The following is a 20,569-nucleotide window of genomic DNA, read 5'->3' on the forward strand; positions in this document are numbered from 1 at the left end:
TCCACTTATGAATTCCAAATTATTTTACATTTTTCTTTCAGATGCTGTATATAGATTTCAAATGCAAAGTAGTGTCATCTGATTCATCACGTAGAGAAACTGAGGGGGCCGCAGGCAATAAAAGTATTTTAGAATCCCAAAATAATGAATTGAAAATACTTTTGTAAAATGTGGAGGGTTAAGGTTAGGGTTACGGGGATATACTTTGGTTTATGTGCGTGTATGTCCAAATATCGAATTGTATCTTTGAATCATGTAATACTCTATGTACATATTTAACCAGCAGCCTGTTCATTTAATATTGACTTTGATAACTGCACAATAATGCTGAGGATATTGGATCAAGGTATGATGAAGCTTTATGTATGTTTTAATACTGTAATCGTAATTCAAGGGAAAGGACAATCGTTTCTTTACCAGGTTGCTGTTTTGTACAATCCCGTTATTTGCTGTAATAATACATCAGAACCTCTGAGGTTAACTCGGAAGCATCTGTTTTATAAATACTTCATCAAGTTCTCTTTGTTACAGGCCGCTCATCTGTTGAATACGCACTTTTAAAATGTCCGCACGTTGGTGCTCGGACTGTGAGGTGTTCTCGCTTTTGAAATAATTTGAGTACCTGTAATAGTCCTCCTTGCAGTAGATGCTGCCATCCTTGCTGAAGCAGGTGAGCTCCGACTCCAGGTTCAGTTTACATTCACAACATTTCAAACAGCGCATGTGCCACTGCTTGTCGACTGCGAGCAGGTAGTAGCGGTCTGAAATCTTTCCCCCGCAGCCAGCGCACAGAGCCACGCGGTCGCTGCTTATCGAGGGCATAGTCTGCAAGGAAAGGTGCAAAAAAAAAAATAATAATAGTAAAAATAATAACAATAATAATAAGAAGAAGATAAAGATGTGGATGGCTGGAAAAGAAGCCAAGAAATAACATGTTTTGTGGATATTCAAATTGGTAATGCCATGTGCCCATAAAAAGAATCAGCAAAGAAAAACACCAGCTTTTTAAACTGTACTTGCATTTTAAGAAATGCTACACATATAATTAACACATTTTTCACAGTTTTATTTTGAAAACAATATTAAAAATCTTCTGTAAAGTCTGAAATATGATACTTGTGTCAACCCCCTTTCTCCTTGTTACACTCTTAAGTTTCCGACTATGTTGCCAAAAATTGATCAAAATCTCTGAATTACTGTATTGTTTCGCTAGGTCTGGCATTTGCTGAATAGCCTCTCTGAAATGGATCGTCATATCCTTTTCCCTTTAACAGACCATACACACCTACAGTACTGGCAAAGAAGTTCATTTTTTTAAAGGTATCCCAATTATTTTTAAAAGTCGCAATATATTCACCCACTTAGAATGATTTATCTATATTATACATTTTTATCGTTTTCTGATAATTCAATGAAATATTGCAACACCATGCAAACTACTTCAGTTATCTCACAATCAATGCGAAGAACAACAAAGACGTTAGTTTCTTAGACGTACAGTTTGAGTAATATATATTTATATATAGTATATATAATTATTTGCAGACTTTACGTTTCAACTAAGTGACAGTAAAACGACTGCATGTCCAACAAACTAGAAAACGATTAAATAGTTTAACTAATGATTTGTTCAACATAAGGAAATAAAGTAAACGTGAATGCAGGAGTAAAATGCGTAGTAAGACTTTGTTAATTGAAAAATGTGTTTTCCATTCCATTAAATACTGCCAATAAGCAGCCGGGAAATAGAAATAAAATCTATGTAAGCACTAGCACTGCACTACAATGCATTAAAAGGTGGAAAAAATAGCTTAAGACAAATGGCAGATTATTTCAGAAACAAACCTAAACATATGTAGGTAAAACTGAGGCAGGGGTCAGGTTAAAGCAACAAAAATACTATAAAGCGAATGCAAGCATCAATAAACCGAGCGAACGAGCATTAAAGTTTAAGATGTAAAATTCCTGTTACCCGTTCTGCTACCTCATGTTACCTCATTATTAATTAGAACACAGATGCATGAATGTGTATAAATAATAAAGCAAAGTGAACGTTTATTGATATTAAAATATGTTTGATCAGCTATAGAAACAGGTGATAGAAAATGGAATTGTAGAAACACTAGTCTTGATTACAGTTATTTTTATATTTACAAGGGGGAGGAAGGACTGGTGCATAACTATCTGATTATTGTGGAACAATTGTGTTTTACATCATGTGTTAGAGGACTGTGATAGTCCATACTGTAAAAACGCATTTTCTGCACTTTTAAACGTATACGAGTATATATATATATATATATATATATATATATATATATATATATATATATATATATATATATATATATATATACATATGTATATATGTATGAGAGCAGTAAAATAAATAAACCACCATATATACATATTGTTATTTTTAACCGTATTCATCAACCTCGAGTGTAATTTTTTATATTAACATGAATTTGTGAACTGTGCTGCAACGAGAGTTTAGGGCAGACGTAAAGGTGACTTTTTAAAATCAGGAAATCCTCATAAATTGAATTTAATTCATTGAGTCGATAGGAAAAAATGATTATCAAGTTGCGGCAAATTAATTGATGTAGTATTAATTTTATATTTCACAATAGCCACCTAATTTTTACGCTATTATTTTAATAGCCCGTGATTTTCAAGAACTAAAACTGTGTGGGTGTATTTGTATTAACGTGTTTACTCTTTATAATGAATTTATATTTTGAATTCGTTGTAATGTGTGCTGTATCGGGCTTTGCTTTCCGTGTAGTAATGAAATTCGATTGCCCCTGCATGTTTCAGGATAAATGAGTCTTAACTTAAATTTTACTCCACAAACCAACATTTTTTTTTTCAGACTGAATAATTACTCGTCGTATTTTTGTGTAAGTATGCTAATTTCACTATACTATTAATAAATCATTAATTCTACTATTATTATCAAGACAGCAAGAATTCATACAAAATGCTAGTTTTATGAAGGTGCTATCACCTAGAGTTAAATAAAATGCATTGTTATCATTCATTCTAATCCTAATGAGAACTACAAAAACTGGCATGGTATCTGCCAATATTAAAATGATTTTTCAACGTTACTTATTTTTGTGTAAAAATCTACTGACTAAATATCAATTAGAAGTCATCCTCCGTTTAACTCATTTAATTGGTCGGCTTTATTATTTACCAGACATTCTCTATCATGACAGTACTGCTGTGTCTCATATCTCTTCCGCGTTCTGTTTCGTCCTTTATTTCTTTGCTTTCTTATTTCCATTACTTTCAGCCCCCTTGTCTTTTGCCTACCGTTTCAGTTTCTCCCATATCTATGGCCGAGCTGATCGTCGATGAGTCAGTTTTCACTCTCCGGTCCATATCGTCAATGACGCCGTGCATCTCTCCCCCGGAGAGGCCGTGGAAAAGCATCGCTGCTGCCGCTGCCGAAGGGTGAAAATTACACGTGTTTTCTTCGGATCTGCAGCCCAAAACTTCCATAAGGCGCAAACCTAACCCATGCATTTATACTGATTGACCACCTTGAGTTGTCCGTTCTTTATCAGTCCCGAAGTGAGAGACAACAAAAAAGAAAAGGAAAAAAAATAAACTAAACAAAATAAAACAAGCTTGGCGAATGATCGTGTTTCGGTGGCATCAATTAGTTTTAAAATCAATAAGTTACATTATTCAGTTCAAGTCATGGATTTTTTTTATCTAATAGACATAGATATTAACAAATAAATCACGTTCTTCTTCCTGTTTCTTGCAGCGCAGATAAATTACACCAAATCGGTGCGCGTAGATTCTTGTAGTACAAATCAATGCCACCAATGGCAAATGATAAAACTGGAGATGTCTGATTAGTGAGGTCTGAAGTTTTAGATCTCTTCTCAATCTTCGCAGGGTCCTGATTCAAATGATAAATATTTAAAGAGCAGCTAAGAAATCAGGCGGAACTGGTTACAGCTTCACACTGAACACATGTATTTAAATTTTTAAAAAATGAAAAGTTTACCAAATGAAAAGAGTCAGTAGTAACGGTCCCCAGCACTTTTGGCTGTTTTTTTTTTTAATTGTACAACTCTAAAAGGTCGAGTCGTGGCGTTCTAGAAACCATTAACTGCAGCAAATGAAACTTAACGAAAAGTCGAAACGATGCAGGCTGCTGCATCTCACTGACGCCGACAGGAATCTGCAAGAATCGAAAGAGTCTTTCTGTGAGCGGTAAAAGAAAAAAAAAAGGTGCCTTTGGAATTCCTACCAAAACTGAGAATTGCAATACACGAAAATCCTGCAATCAACTTTATAATAAGAAATAAAACAGAATAAAACAAGACATGAAAAAGCAGAATCAGATCTCGACGCTAAGGCTGCGGACCTCTTAAATGAGATGATGTTTTCTTAAGAAGTTTTTTTTTCTCTCTCTCTCTCTCTCTCTCCTGCCAACAGAGCTGTGTGTGAGTAATTGAGGAGGAGGAGTTCTCTATACGTTCAGTTTGTATAATCCCCTTCAAGACAGTCGCTGCCGCGGAGCCGCATTCTCCCGACCTGCGCGAGACTCCGCGCCTTTTCTACAGGGACCGCAACGTCACAGAACCCCCTGCGCCGCCATTGGCTCCACATAGGTCACCGAATTCTTATTATAGTAACGCATTGGAGGTAGCGTATTAAAACACCACTGCTCCGTTCTCAGTCCCAAGTCGTGTTTTATTTTAAACGCTGTATTGTTGTGTGTCGCGCTTTTCATTTGTATCGACGGTCGCGGGGCTGAGCTAGAAATCGCCCGTTAACCGCATAACAATCGCTGCTATGCCACTCACAAATTACGTAGATCTCACACCAGGTAAGACAGAGAACTCACGTCACGATACTAAATACCCACCTCGCGACGACGTAACGCGCTGATATCTTCACTGCATTCGTCACCATTTCATGGGTACCCCAATAACTATATACTTGCCGAAAAGCAAGTTACATCTCAGTTAACACTTGAGCGGCCGTACAAGTAGACTTCATGTAGTCCGCTGTCCCAAGCAAAGCGAAATCCCCCCTTCGAAGCAGTTAATTGTAAAGATTCTGAGTTTCAGGCCCGGAGATAACGGAGTCCTCCGAGTGTCGCGGAATATCAGATTACACCTCGTATCAACATTTTACATCGACGAGTTCTGCTTCCTTCGTTAAAAAAATCCGCCTGTGACTGTTTTAAAGTTTACTAGCTGACACTCTCGATGAAGTCAACAGTGACAAACATTTAGTTTAATCACTCGGGAAGAGAGCACAAAAAGGTAGAAGCTCAGTTAAAGTACAATGGCCAGCTTACAGTTAGGCATTACGTGCAAATTCGCCGTGAAATTAACCCCTGCGCTGCACACAAAGCCCTGCAATTAACTACTAAAACACTCACAGTAGGCCTCAGTGATAAATAAATAACTTTAAATTGATAATAATGACACGTGGAATGTATTATTAAATGGGGATGTCTCTTTCTAAATTCACTATTACAAGTTTCTTATGGTGAGGTCAAATTGTTTTTTCTTGTGTAATTTGCACACCCATTACAACATATTTACGACTGATTGTGTCGCCTCTGTTGGGATGCAGTACCCTGACTCAATGTTTCTGCCGTACAGGACACATATAAAACGCAATATTTCTTATATAACAGACAGACAGAGAGACAGAGAGTACATGTTTCCCTATCTTTCTTTTTCTAAGAAGTTTTCTGAAAGTATGCGAGTTTCTTCAACATAACAAAAATGCATAACATGAAGAATTTAATCTACATTTGATTAACTAGTTAATCTATCTATCTATCTATCTATCTATCTATCTATCTATCTATCTATCTATCTATCTATCTATCTATCTATTTGTTTTATGTTTTACAGGAAATTAATGTACAATAGTAAAGGACGTGCAAAAAAGTTTGAAACCTGTAAATGTTTTACATATGCTGTAGACTCGTGGCTGTTAATATAACTGTTGTTAGGTTACAATCTATCTATCTATCTATCTATCTATCTATCTATCTATCTATCTATCTATCTATCTATCTATCTATCTATCTCCATCTCTTAAGACATTGTTTACATGCCTGATTACTAATCTATTATACATGAATCTAACAACTATATGTACTTATAGAAATTCACTTGTAATAAATACATTGTGCATTACGCAAAACATTGGAACGATTGTTGAGCAGGCGTTCAATCCAAATTTCCAATCTTAAGAACCTGCTGAGAAAAACGGTAAGGTATAAACCGTTCAAAAACTTTCAAAAACACGTTAAACTAAGGACTCAACTATATATTAACCACGACACAACCTTTGATTTATATGGCGTCTTTCACGCAACACACCATCAGTCCCTTATTGCGTGGGTTCTTGTTTGTTATATGTTTATTTTATGAGCTTCTGAAAACGACACAATTTTCCCCTGGGAACAAAACAGTGTTCTATACATCTATCTACTTATTTGTTATACAGCGCCTTTCATATTCACAGTATCTTTTAAACGTGTATGTAATTTTTCTTTAGTTTTCTCTGATTTTAATCCTTATTTTGTCTTCTTTTCTCTTTCTTCATCATGTAAAGCACTTTGAGCTACATTGTATGAAAATGTGCTATAAATAAATGTTGTAATTTAACTTTAATATCTATCTATCTATCTATCTATCTATCTATCTATCTATCTATCTATCTATCAATTTCTTGAGCTCTTAACTTCAGGATTTATTTTTGCACAATTTTCACTCCTTTCGGATAGGTTGTTTTGCAAACCGATAGAATCATATGTGTATATTACGTATGATGTATGCATCTTTAATACCTTTTTAAAAATCGCTATTTCCTTCCCTCTCTTCTGTCCTGACGGTATTACCAAACATATATCATTGCAACACACTGTAATTCCAAAAAGTTGACATTTAGTTATTTTTAACATTTACTCAAATCAAATGTTTGTTCTTGATCGCTCTTTAGTCTCTATGCAATGTGATAATGATTTTAGATCTGTTTTAAATGGTTATTCTAGCTGTGTCCCTTGTGGGTTCCGAGCACCTTATGTGAGAAACGTATTTATTCACCGCTCTCTTATTGATAGATGATACAAGAATACAAGCAGTTTATTATGATGATGATGATGATGCTGATGCTTAAAACAAGTGGCTGTAAGTTTTTACAATATTTTGCTTGTGCAGGTTTATATATACCTCACAGTCTCCTAAAAGACGAAAAAATGAACACACACTGGAGCAATAAATTGTTGTTAAGAGCAGAAGAAAGGAGGAAGTAACATGGTTCTCTACCTGATAGCACACATTGCTTTAAACATATACAGTAAATACCGATAAATGTGTTAGAGCACCATGCAAATTGAGGTTTTCCAACTTATACTATTCAAAGAAAGGTGTGTAAAACAATAATGCATATATATTTTGTGAGTGATATTACACAGTCAAAAGTAGATAGATAGATAGATAGTCTGAGTGGCAGTGCAGTACAGTAACATCTCAATTTACTGCGACTTGCCCAACTTCACACTGTTTGTTTACGTCCCGTGAATCCATGCATCATATTAGTGTTTGTCATGTGTTTTTGAGAAGCAATCACAGCTCAGTTTCACCAACCGAGGGGGTGATGTAGAGCTGGCAGAGAGGCCTGGAACTGCTTCAAGACTTTCATTTAGCTACTGTGGATGCGGTATTTTATGCTTTCTCGTTATATATTTCCACGTGTCTCCCTACTCTCGTCACAATAAATAAAGGTTGGTCGTTTTATACATTGTTGTAATCTATTCATGATAATCTACCTGCCTTTTACTAGTTTAAAAAGTGATCCTTGTTGTAATTTAGTTCACTCATTATGATTATTATAGTACACGCATCTCTAACACAAAACATATACTAAAATAATGACAAGCTGCAGTGTATAACCACAGTCCAAGTTATCAGTTGTGATGTCTTAAAGTTTATGAACAATGTGATCTGTCATTTTTATTAATTAAAGCGCTCTTGTTCCAACTTTCCGTTGTCACTAACACAGCTTTAGCCACGAATACAGCACTCATTGTTAATACTAACAAAAATGCAGTAAAAAGGCAGACAAAGCGGAGATCTCCAATAACTTGATCAGCAAATCAGACCCTTGAAATAACATCTAACTATAACCGTAGTGCTAATATCTAAGTAAACATGTATTGTCTAAAAACTTAAACCTGAAAATGATTCTTTTAAGGTGTAACTTGCTTGCTAAATACGAATTATCCATTTAACCGAAGCTATACTCACATCACAGCAAGCAAACAACTAGTGTTAAATTCACTCTATCACTGTTAAGGTAACTCTTTAGAGTATTCATATGAAAAGAATGTTCCGCTATATGCACTTTAAGTGTTAATTTAACTCCTACGATTTTGCTCTGCAGTAAGCGAATCTACTATTCGCCTTTCTTATCTCTCATTAAAGAAGAGAAAAATAACATCCAGCGCGGTCTCCTGTTTTTCAGCTCTTTTCTTTCTTTTATGAGCTATACGACCCAAAAGCACAGAAATGTTTGCATGTAGTTAAAAAAAAAACAAGTCTTTATATGAAATCACCAATGCTGAGTTACCCGTTATAATGTTAAATGTAGCCCTGTATAATGTATGGAAAGTCTATTTCTTTATGTACACTTTTACGTGCTAATTTAACAGTTTTGATTTAAAGTACTAATTCAGATATACAGATACTGGCTTGGAGCAACGGTAATAAAAATGTAAATAGTCCTAGTGCGAAATTAATTCGAATTAGTTTTAATAAAGATGTCTGTATTAGGTTTAGTGTACGGTACCTGTTTACACCTATTTCTACTACTGCAATTTGTTGGCATTATTATAAATAGCAGTCAATATAACTCCATAAAGCAAAACATGCAAAGAATCTTTAAAGTAAAAAAAACATAACTGTCAATAAATCCTCTCTCACACAGCAAACTTCCCAGATTGACAGGTGAACAAAACACAGGTCTTTGAGTTACTCTGCCTACTCGTCGGATTAGAACGTCACCGACTCCGGCACCATCTGGTACGTACCAGACAACCAGATCAGACACACAATAAAGTACCAGCTTTCACCCAGTAACCGTGACTAAATCCCAACAAAAGAACACAACGCCTCATTCAACAAGGGAATTTGGGGCTGTGATCGCTGTACAGTAGTACCAATGTAGCCGACTCGAGCACAATTTAATACCTTCAGATTAATGTTTCACACCAATATGTATTGCTTATTTCGGCACTATTTAAAGAACAATAATAACTGTCTTAAGCTAAAAAGGTATTGTTCTTGATCTAAATTGTAATTTGCATAAAAGTGCGCGTGCAACCAGGAGTGCAGTTAATGGGGCTGCACGGACATGTGATTACGTTTTCCTTGTAAAACACATTTACTTTTGCAATCCTTTTAATTGCCACTGCTGTTCAAATTCGTGTTGAAATATGGTGTCTGTTTAACAGCATTTAATTCTTCATACTTGTTATGTCTCTCGAAAGGCGGTTTCTATTGGGCAACGATGACCAGAAATAAACTGACTTAAAACATGTAAGAGTATAGCTCCAGGCATCTCCTGTATTCTCTGAGGTTGGTGCTGTATCTTCATATTGTGCCTGACATCGTGTAATTAATCATTGTTATTAAGGCTGCAAAGATGTGTTTAAGGGGGTACTCGAAGATTGCTGTTGTTAAAGAATGAATGAGAAAATAACGAGTTAGGAAAATCGCGTAAAACAATGCTACATTTTCAAATAAGATAACATTAGTTACATGAAGATTTGTTTTTTCCTACACTGCTGTTGTCTTTTAACATCAGCGCCCTTCGTGTGTGCAAATGCATTTAAAGAGAAACTCGCATTTACCGCTGACGTGAGCAGGCTGAATGAATTTAATAGGCTTAAGTGAAAATCAATTTCCTATTAAATAATTAGCTGAATGTGTCAAAAAGCCTGAAATGGTTTTCACGATTATTATTATTACTATTATTATTTTTATTATTATTATTATTATTATTATTATTATTATTATTGGTGGTGGTAGTACTAGTATTGTTATTTGAGTAAATTGCATTTCGCATTGATTTGTCTATAATGGCAGTAAAATACTATTATGTAATTTTCTTATTTATTAATTTTTTTTTTGAGTGCACAGGGTTCCGTATTTGCACCCCGTACTTTTGAGACAGGCACCAGCTCTTTAAGAAGCTGAATTAGATATGCAAGTTACAAGAATCTGGGTGGATGGATGGATGGATGAATGAATGGATGGGTTGATAAGTGAGTGAGTGAGTGGATGGATGGACGGATGGATGGATGGATGGATGGACATATGTTTCTTTTGTCAGTCCATAATTCTGTCAATTTTAATGAGCTTCACATTATTTGCAGTGCTACAGGTTATACTGACAACCTATTTTAATCGGTAAATGAAATTAGTCTGCAAGATAAAGGACTAAAATGAAAGAGTTCCCTCGGTAATGTCTGCCTGTTTTTCAAATGCAGGGTAACGTATAGAGAGCTGTTAAGGTTTTTGACTTCAAAACCTGAGGTTGTGGGTTTAAATGAGCGAGTCACGTCATCTGCCTGTGCGCCAACTAGGAAAAGAAAGAAAGAAAGAAAGAAAGGTAGCCAATTGTAAGTCGCATAATAACTACAAATAGGTAATAATAAAAATTGTCCTAAATGCATGAAAAACTGTTCAAAAGTAATGAACGGTAATAAACTTCAGTAACGTGCTGGTAAGACGCAAACAAACAGAGTTTAAGGTTTTTCGGCAATGTGAAAAACGTGTTTTGCTAGCGCTACAACTGCAAAAGAAATTCCACTTAGTTGCTAACATATTGAAAGAAAGGAAAAAAATCTGAAAACACTTCTTACGAAACGAGAAATCGAATGCATTTGAAATTTCGCAAGCTACGCATTGCTAACGCCAGCCCATGCCCCTTTCCCTTTCCCTTTCAAGAGGAGGGTGTCTTATATTTGCTTGTTTTCCATTGAAATATATGAAAAATTCTATGTAACTCTGAAACTTGTGTTATAGATATTGACGTAAACAAAGGCGAAATCATTAAAGTATATCCTTTCTTTCTTTCTTTCTATCTATTACATTGTTTACATGCTATTTTGTAAATTTAGTACCAATGTTAAAACACAAAATAAATGCACAGTATGTGCGTCAAAGTATATGACAGACAATGACAGCACATGCACAACGTCTCTGGCGTATAAAGAACAATATACACGCTGTACATTATTCTTGTAAATTGCTTCAATAAACGCACACACACACACACAGACTGATCTTTACTTCCACACAGGCAGGACCCCATACAGCAAAATCACCAGGGTTAAATGAACACTTTAGATTATACAGTCCATTCTTTCAATAATTCACATAATGAATGATTACATTAACGTTTTAAGAATTAATTTAACACTAGTAATTTTACGGTATATAATCCCTTTAGATAAAGCCCTGCAATGTCAATATTTTCCTGATATCTCACTGGCGGAGATTCTGGTGGTTACCTTGTACTACTTTCCTCAATGTCTCTTTAAACCTGGCAGGTTCTTTTTAACGTGATGTCATATTTAGCGCCTTAAACAATTGATTTCCATAGTTATACCGTATTGTGGAAGATACTTTTCTGAAGCAACACTTCTACTTAATAGAAAGCACGTGTATTTTCAGTTCCATGATGTAACTTTCGTGCTTTTAAGCATATCTGATTGTATATCACCCCATATTAAATCGAAATGAATGTTTTAAAAGTACGCACATAAAGCTGTAGTGTCAGTTTGAAATTGAATGGCTTCAATTACAGCATTTCGCATGTTTCTTTTATCATCCAGAAGATAAGGCCAGTTTTGTTCCGAAGCAATTATGCCAAATTTTGTGTTTGCTTGTGGTAAAAGTAATAAACCTTTGTAAAATATGATACTGCATCTCTTCCATTAGTAAGTCTCGTTTTAGATTTTTTTTTTTATTTATTTAAAATATATATACAAATACAAGCGCTCATTCACTGGTCACATTTCACTGTCCAACAATTTCAAAACGCCAGCGGCTGGTGATCAATTCGTTTTCAGTGAAACGCAAGAAATAAAACGATAAAAAAAAATCGCACATCAGCAAACTACTCATTTTTTGACACGTCGTTTAATCTCTTGCGCCCATATTGAACCTGTTGAGCACGAATCCTGAACATGCTATGAAACGAACCTAATTAAAATACTTGTCAGCACAGAGCCAGTCCTAACAGAGCCCCGCCATTGCCTGTTTGATACTGTAAGGTGTTCGTCCTAAACACGGAGTCCGCTTTAATCGGAAACGACGTTGAACGTTTTCAGTTTTATAGGTGTTTACAGGAGGAGGGGTTGGGGGCTGGGGGATGGAGGCACAATCTGCGGGATGTCTGTCTACAGTTTGGGTTTTACACTCAGACTGAATTCCCTGTACATCCGCATTCTTCCTCGCAAACAATTCACAACAGTATCTAATTACTTTAAGGTTTAGGTTTCAAAACACGGCGACAAAGATGGGATTTGATTTTCGCTGCCTCATTTCAAGCATTTCATTTAAGCACAACGCTCTAAAATAACCGTTATAGTTTCTGTCATCTTGCGTCCTTTTCCAGTATTCAGTAAGGTGTTTATTCCGCCTGTCAAAGTGCGACTTCCGTTAAATCTATCTGATGGAGCTCCTATCATATCACTATATTATTATTTCTAACGTATTTGGCTGACGCCTTTACAACATATGACACACAGTTTCTTTTGTTGTTCCAGTGGGAGCACAGGCAGGTGAATTAACTTGCTCATGGTCACAGGATGTCAATGGCAGAACTTGAACCCACAATTCAGGGTTTAAAGTGTAAAGTCATAACTTCTAGACCATACTCCTTACCTTTACAGACATATTTATATATATATATATATATATATATATATATATATATATATATATATATATATATATATATATAGTCGCTTGCTTTTTTAACGAAACGCTGACAAATATCAAAGCAATTAAACTGCTCGCAATTTCTTCAAATAAATATACACTGAATATGCAATTATTAACATGAATTCAGTAGTCTGACAAATTGTATAGATAGATAGATAGATAGATAGATAGATAGATAGATAGATAGATAGATAATTATTATGCACAATATGCATATTAAAATATTCATATATTTTGTTAAGTATAGGTAGAAGATGTAATCCTTTCAGGAAATCCAGAATCTACGTTGTGTGCCTTGACTCACAGCGTGCGTTAATTAATATCATCCTTATATGATTTTGTTATTCTTCTTGGTTTAATAATTACTCCGTAATTTACTCTACCTTGTGTTGTTTCAACAGAGCCACCTGCACTGGAAAATAAAGCTCCTTCGTCGCCTTCCCTCAACCAAACGATCGTGCTCCTCGCATTACCATAAATTAATCCTCAATTGAACACTTGAACATAATGCTTGCTATGTAGAAGTATAGAAAGATGCTCAGATTTACAGGATCGCCCTTACAAGTAGCTTTAAGTAAAACGAGAAAAAAAGAGCGCTTTAAAGGACAGAACCAACCTTCTAGCAATCTTACTCCACCATCTTTGTACATTATCTCAAGTAGCAATTAGCTGCTCTCTCCCTAATTAGCAATTCCTGAAGCATCAATCGGAGACTTGCGCTAGGGGATTATGCGAGTCTATTCCGTTTTAAGTGATTGCCAAAAAAAGAAATATTTCAAAAGCATCTTTCGATTGAATATATTTTCCGTCAGCTAATTTTCACTTGCGCAAGGGGGTATGTTTTAAAGCAATATTAATAGCGACACATCGGGTCGGTTCTTTCTCGAATGAAGTAAGTGAACATTACGTCTGCTGTGATTGTTAAAATTATTTCAGTAACCCCCACCCCTCACAAGGTCCCTCCTACCCCTAAAAATGTAACTTTAGCGCCAGATTTCATCTAGGCATACGGTAGTCGGTGCAGGCATAAGAATACAGCTCTCCCGCAAAAGCCTTCCGAGTACATCCAGATAGACTATGTTAAACGTCATAACAGCTGTTACTCAATATGCTGAGGAATATCGGTTCTGAAACTGAAGGGACTCATCAGGGTACAGTTAGCAGAACACCTAACACTTCCATGGATCTATCCAACGCTTTGATCAACATATTTCTTATCTCTAAAATTGTCAACAGCTCTCAAAAGAGTACAGATTAATTAAGTGGTAGGTCAACAGTAGTGGGGTGAAAGGGTGTTTCGAGCCAACCAATCAGAATTATTCCAATGTGCGGGGCTGTGGGGGAAATGCACGTATCATTTCACGTTTAACAGAAATAATAACGGGAAGTTCCCAGCCTAACACGGTGATGCTAACACTTAAAGCAAACGTGCATTTTGTACGGCACTGGCTTCTGACAAAAGATTCTAAATACAGACAGGCTCCGTGATTCCCTTTTGTATGACAAGCCGTAATATTGAATTTATAGATTCTATTAATACATTTTCGGACGGTGAATGTTTCAGTGAAAAAGCAGATTGACTTTAATTGCAATTCGAAATGTAAACTATTTTCAGTTTCTTCCTATACTTGTTTTCGTCTAGCAGGTGGGTTTTTATTTATTTTTTAAACAGAAATTATTTTTGAAAGGATGAATTTGAAAGTACAGAACTTCACTTAAGTCTGAGCCTTATCTTGATTTAAGCGTTAATAAACCTTTTATTGCTGCATCACCGTGTACTTTTTCCATCACTTTTATTAGAAACTTGCAAAAGTACTCACCGCGATTTTTGCAACGGACCTATTAGAAGAATGTGTTCATTTGATGTACTTATTCGTAAAATACTACAATTGTTTTAAATTATATAGGTTTACAAAATTTCATATAAATACATGAACGTAATCCCATGTTGTGTGTTTGCCCTCAACAGGGAGAATAAAAGCTTGCTATCAATTTAAGGACATTAAAATGCAGTATTTTTCTTGAAGATATTAAACATTTTCCTGTAAGAAGCTTTGTATATACTGTAGGTAATGTGTTATAGTGCATTAATTATTGAGTTATTATGAAAATTACCCACTTTATTTAATCAACCGTACACTCTTATAAATAAAGGTGCCAGAGTGATGGTTCTTCAGAATAATCTCACAAAGAAACCATTTTTTGATACCAAATGTACCATCCAGGTGAAGGTTTCAGGAAAAAAAAAATCCTTAATTTTGATCCGTAACAGTTTGCATTAATAACCATGAATGTATAATAACAGATTTGTGAAATATTACAAAAGGATTCTTGCTACACACAATAATACATGCAGGTTAAGTTCAAGTTTTGCCGATCTGTTAGTATCCTGCTAGGAAGCCAAAATTTATTTCGTGATCACGTTTTTATTATAATTTGCCAGGCAGCCAACTGTACGATTCTGTTATGGCCACATATTCGTTACCTTTTCAACGCCTAAATACCCATTTTCTCACGCAAAGAACCCTTCCCAGAACGACAAGGTTCCTTCTCAAAACAAATACCAATGAGTTCCTGATTTTAAATGGACTCTTACTGCATAGAAGAACACACACTAGCTACAGGTTTTCTTCATCTTTTCTATTCTGCTATAGTCTATTGTACATTAAAGATCTGTCCACATATTAGGAACCTTTTCAAAGCCTAAAGACCAAATTCCATTTACAAAGAACCTTTCCCAGTTAGTATCTTGTTAGGTAGCCAACTTTTTTTGTGATCAATTTTTAGGTAGCCTACTATGCATTTCTGTTTTGTCCACATAATTGGAGCCTTTTCAAAGTGCAAAGAACTAATTTCACTTGCAAATAACGCTTCCCAGATAACATTTGCCTCCGGATGTTAGAATGACTCTAAATAGAATAACCTAAGTTAAGGTTTTCCTGATCTGTTAATATCTGGCTATATAGATAGCCTTCTTTAATTGTGATCACATTTTTGTTATAATGTGTTAGGTACTACGATGGGCTGGTGCCCTGCCCGGGGTTTGTTTCCTGCCTTGCGCCCTGTGTTGGCTGGGATTGGCTCCAGCAGACCCCGTGACACTGTAGTTAGGATATAGCGGGTGAATAATGGATGGATGGATGTGTTACGGAGCCTATTGTACATTTGTTTTGTCCACATATTAGGACTCAGTTACGCATGCAAAGAAAAATTCCCAGAACGAAATGCTTTTCTCTCTCTCTCTTTCTCTCTCTCTCTCTCTCTCTCAAATACCAATGACTTCCTGAATTTAAAAGGTCTCTTACTGCATAAACCAACACAGGCTAAGTTCAGAATTTCTTGATCTTTTACATTCTGCTATATCCTACTAATCATTAAAAACATTGTTTTGTCCAAATATTTTGTTGAACCTTTTCAAAGTAAAAAGACCTAATTTCATACACAAAGAATGCTTCCAAGAATGAAATGGGTCTTTCTTAAGCAAGTACAATTGGGTTCCTGATTTTACAATGATTTCATAAATACAATAACACAAGTGAAGTTATATTCTTTCTTGTCTGTACCTTGTATCTTGCTATAGCCATTTTTGTTTGTGATCAATTTTTTTTTTTTTGTTATAATTTGTGAGGTAGCCTACCATACATTTCTGTTTTGTCTTCATATTAGGAACTTTTTTTCCACTTATTAGAACCCAGCGTCACATGCAAAGAATGCTTCATCCATCCATCCATCCATTATCCAGCCCGCTATATCCTAACACAGGGTTATGGATGAAATGTTTTTTATTTCAAACAAATACCAATGGGTTCCTGATTTTAAAAGAATTCCATGGAACAACGCAGGCTAAGTTCAGGTTTTCTTGATCTTTTGTTTCCATAACCTACTATACGTTAAACAATTCTGTTTTGTCCACATTTTTGGAACCTGTTCAAGGCCTGAAGAATCAATTTCACATGCAAAGAACCTTTCCAAAATGAAATGGTTCTTTCTCAGGCAAATACTAATGGCTTCCTGGTTTTAAAAAGACTCCTAATACAACAACTCAGGCTAAGTTCAGGCTTTCTTCATCTTTTGTATCTTGCAAGGCGGCAGCCTACTGTACAATAAAGTTCTGTCCATATATTAGGAACCCTTTCAAAGCCCAAAACACCAAATTCCATGTGCAAAGAACAATTCTCAGTTAGCGTCCTGCTAGGTAGCCAACTATTATTTCGTAACTAAGTTTTTATTGTACTTTGCTATAGATAGAATAGTATATCTTTCTGCTTTGTTCAGATATTGTGGCCCTTTTCAAGGTCTAAATACTCAATATCACATCCACGGAGCGATTCTCAGATTGTTTAATCCTGATTTCCTGATTTTAAAAGGACTCTAAATACAACGATAAAAGCTAAGTTCAGGTTTTCTTGATCTTCTGTTTGTATAGCCATTACGTTAAAAAAAATAGTCTGTTTTATATTTTGAAACCTAAAGACTAAATTTCATTCTCACAATTTGTCATCAAGGAACTACACAACCCAGGAAAGTGCCATTAAGAAACACATCTTTTTAAGAGCGATGCAGTTTGTCCAGGAACACTTTTATTATATTAATGGACACTGCATGTGAGAAATGTATGAAATTAATTCAGTACACCTTAGTCGCTTATTTAATTTCCTATTGAGAAAAAAAAACATCATTTTCTGAAATTTAAAGGCAGTCCCGAGCCCCCTGTAAGATCGCACGTGTACATGCCCCGCACCTTCATTATATACTGGGTGAACATGCATGCAGGCACACAGGAGACTTTTCGCATTAAGGCCTATAGCATGTGCTTTTGTTTGTGTGCAGTGAGGCACACCATTTGTAGTATTTAAATGTCAATATTCTCTGCGGACTTTCTAGGACGGTAGAGTAGCACTCCTTTATTCGCTGCCCTTTGGGAGTTAATAAAACCCGCGCAGCAGTCCAGTGGTGATGATCAATAACTGGACCAGTTGGCATCCGAGTACTCAAACACATGCAGCTTGATCATGTGCATTTGATCATTTGATGAGTCTATACACTTCAACAAAATCTACGACACCAACATTTTTACTACAGATAACGTTATCCCGTTTAATTTGCTCCAAAAGCTCTCACGGCGAAAGCGTGTAAGCATAAATGAGGTAAATAAATACCCTGACAGATTTTAAACGGCGTAAGTTAAATTTCCCTCCTGGTAAAAAGTACACTGATTCTGTTGGTTAATAACCAAAGGGAAACGGAAGCGCCAAAAAAAAAAAAAAAGAAAGAGGATCGTACTATTTTACAAGAAGAAAACTTAACTATGCTGCCAGCACGTTGTCTTAAAAGTAAAAAATATTATTATTTTGTGCTTAGGTAAATGAAAATGTTTCAGACATCGATTGTTGTACGAATGCAAATCCGTTGTTTGTTTTGGTTTAGCAAGGACATCTCCTGTTTCAATAACTGACTTTGTAATAAAATAAAAACCTTACAATCTGTATCAGGCAATCCTCTAGATATTAGGCATGCACTAATTAAAATATCTTTTTATATCACGCCTGCCCCTTCGTATGGCGTAACATGATACGAGAGGAGAGAAAGCTTGGCAGTTGTCTGTAATAAATGGCAAGTAAGTCAGAGAACAGAAGCGACATTTGGATAATTAGCATCCATTGGATAGTCAATCAAGCGAAGAAAAAAAACTGAACAATACCCAGAGCCGTGTCAGGAAAAAAAAAGGAAACCCCAGCCGTGCCAGGGATTAACCGAACTAAAGCGATCTAAATGCTTTTGTATCTGAAAGAATTAAATGTCCTATAGGGCTACTCTGGTCCTCACTTACACCCATGATATTACAATACACAGTTCACTATTATCAAGGAGACATAAAGACAATTTGTTTTATTATCGGCTCTGCTGCTCCAAAGACTGAACATTTCAATAAAATAACAAAATCATATTTGATCGAAAAATCACCTTATTAGATTTGAATTAATATGCTGTTGTCCAAACAGGCAATTAAGCACGTCATTAGTCGGTGATTGACAACCCTTGAGCACTAAGGTACCTGCAATTTACAGGCGAGCACCTACAACGTCTAATAATAATAATAATAAATATAATATACTTTTACATTAAATGTTATACCAGTTATTGCAACAATAAAGGGTTCGAGTTCACCATTAGATTTTAACATGCCAAACATAAAGGACCACGCTCAGGCCCTAAACCTTTATGCTAATGAAACCTGCATAATACGCTTAATTGAATAAATGCATATTTATTATCTACGTCTACTGTCTGGAATCATGTTGGCTTATACATTAAACATCACCGTGCGGGGGATGTCTGCAGGCGTGTATGAAATATGATATTGCAAGGAGTATGCATGCACGAATTAATCACTGGCTCTTAGTCGCAGCACTCTAATAAAACAGAGGTTTAGCCCTAAATATTTTCACACCTGTGGATAAAACGTCTTACCTGCATACGAGTGGCGTTATCGTCTCTTTTCAAAAATATCGATGGCTTTTCTTTTAAACAAAACTCAGATCATGTGTGATTTTAACCTACACGGCGATCATTATTAGCTCATATAGAAAACCGTGCCGCAGGAAGTTCAATTTTTTTTTTTTACACTACTGTGTTATTTCTGCTTTTGAATGACTCCCCCGCTGACCATGTTCTTCATACCCAATAGTGTTGTTTGTTCACATTGTCCACTCTTAAATTCGTAAAATAAAGAGAGTACTTCCCAATTGTTCCCGGTTTGGTAACAAGTCAATCCAACTCAATTGGATCCAAGACTGATTTTCATATTTTCTGGATCACGTTTCAGCACTTTTAAGCGTGTCATTGCTGTTTAGGACTCACTTTATACGCAAATACAAATGCAATCATCTAATACTGTTTAAGGTAAGAAAAAGAGCGCTGTTTCCAATATGCGAAGCAAAGTTAGAACGCCCCTTTAAAAACTCCACACGCGCGAGTTCAGGCAGACTGCTGCGGCTCCAACATCAAAATTGTGACTCAGCAGTGAAGAATTGCGTCAACTTTGAATGGTCCTAAAATGCCTAACAGTATAAGTTTCCTGCTGTTTCAAAGGCGTTTGCCAAAGGTTTTATTTATAGCTTTTATTGCTATTTCCCCGATTGCAGGGGTACGCTGTTTTCAAAGTTAAGTAAAGCAGATATAGATCTTTTGACGCTGCCCAGGGAATGAAAAAATACACAGAAAATTAAGATTTGCATAGTTAAATAAGGAAACAGTACCAGGGCCTTATCTGAAGTATTCTTTGTGTGCTATTCAATTTCGATTTTTTTTTATCAACGATATTAACATTTCAGTTTCAATAAAGGTGCCAAAGAGGTTCATCGGAGAAATGCCATATAGGGGAACTATTTGAGGTTACCAAAAGAAGCATCCAGAAAAAACCTTAATTTACTTTGGTCCATTAACAGACTCAATGAAAACATGGTAACAGATCTGTAAAATACTAATCAGTTTTCTTGATCTGACCGTATCCTGCTCGTATAACCATACATTAAATATTTCTGTTTTCTCTGCATATT

At 35.7% G+C, this 20,569-nt stretch overlaps 1 protein-coding gene across 4 annotated transcripts in view; it reads right to left on the bottom strand.

Annotated features, from left to right (window-relative positions):
• Positions 1-20,569, bottom strand: part of LOC120535113 (LIM/homeobox protein Lhx2) — a 102,601-nt gene that overhangs the window by 45,542 nt on the left and 36,490 nt on the right. The window contains exons 1-2 of one of the 4 annotated variants that reach the window (XM_039762702.1): positions 13,394-13,476; positions 623-825 (exon numbers count right to left, since the gene is read on the bottom strand). In XM_039762702.1, coding sequence (XP_039618636.1) covers positions 623-822 — 200 coding nt within the window. In that variant the 5' untranslated portion in view covers positions 823-825; positions 13,394-13,476. Of the gene's footprint in view, positions 1-622; positions 826-3,321; positions 4,708-13,393; positions 13,477-20,569 lie in introns of those variants that run through there. The other 3 variants (XM_039762703.1, XM_039762701.1, XM_039762704.1) reach the window with 3 other exon arrangements.

This window comes from Polypterus senegalus, chromosome 9 (assembly GCF_016835505.1).
Source record: "Polypterus senegalus isolate Bchr_013 chromosome 9, ASM1683550v1, whole genome shotgun sequence".
Classification (NCBI taxonomy): Eukaryota; Metazoa; Chordata; class Cladistia; order Polypteriformes; family Polypteridae; genus Polypterus; species Polypterus senegalus.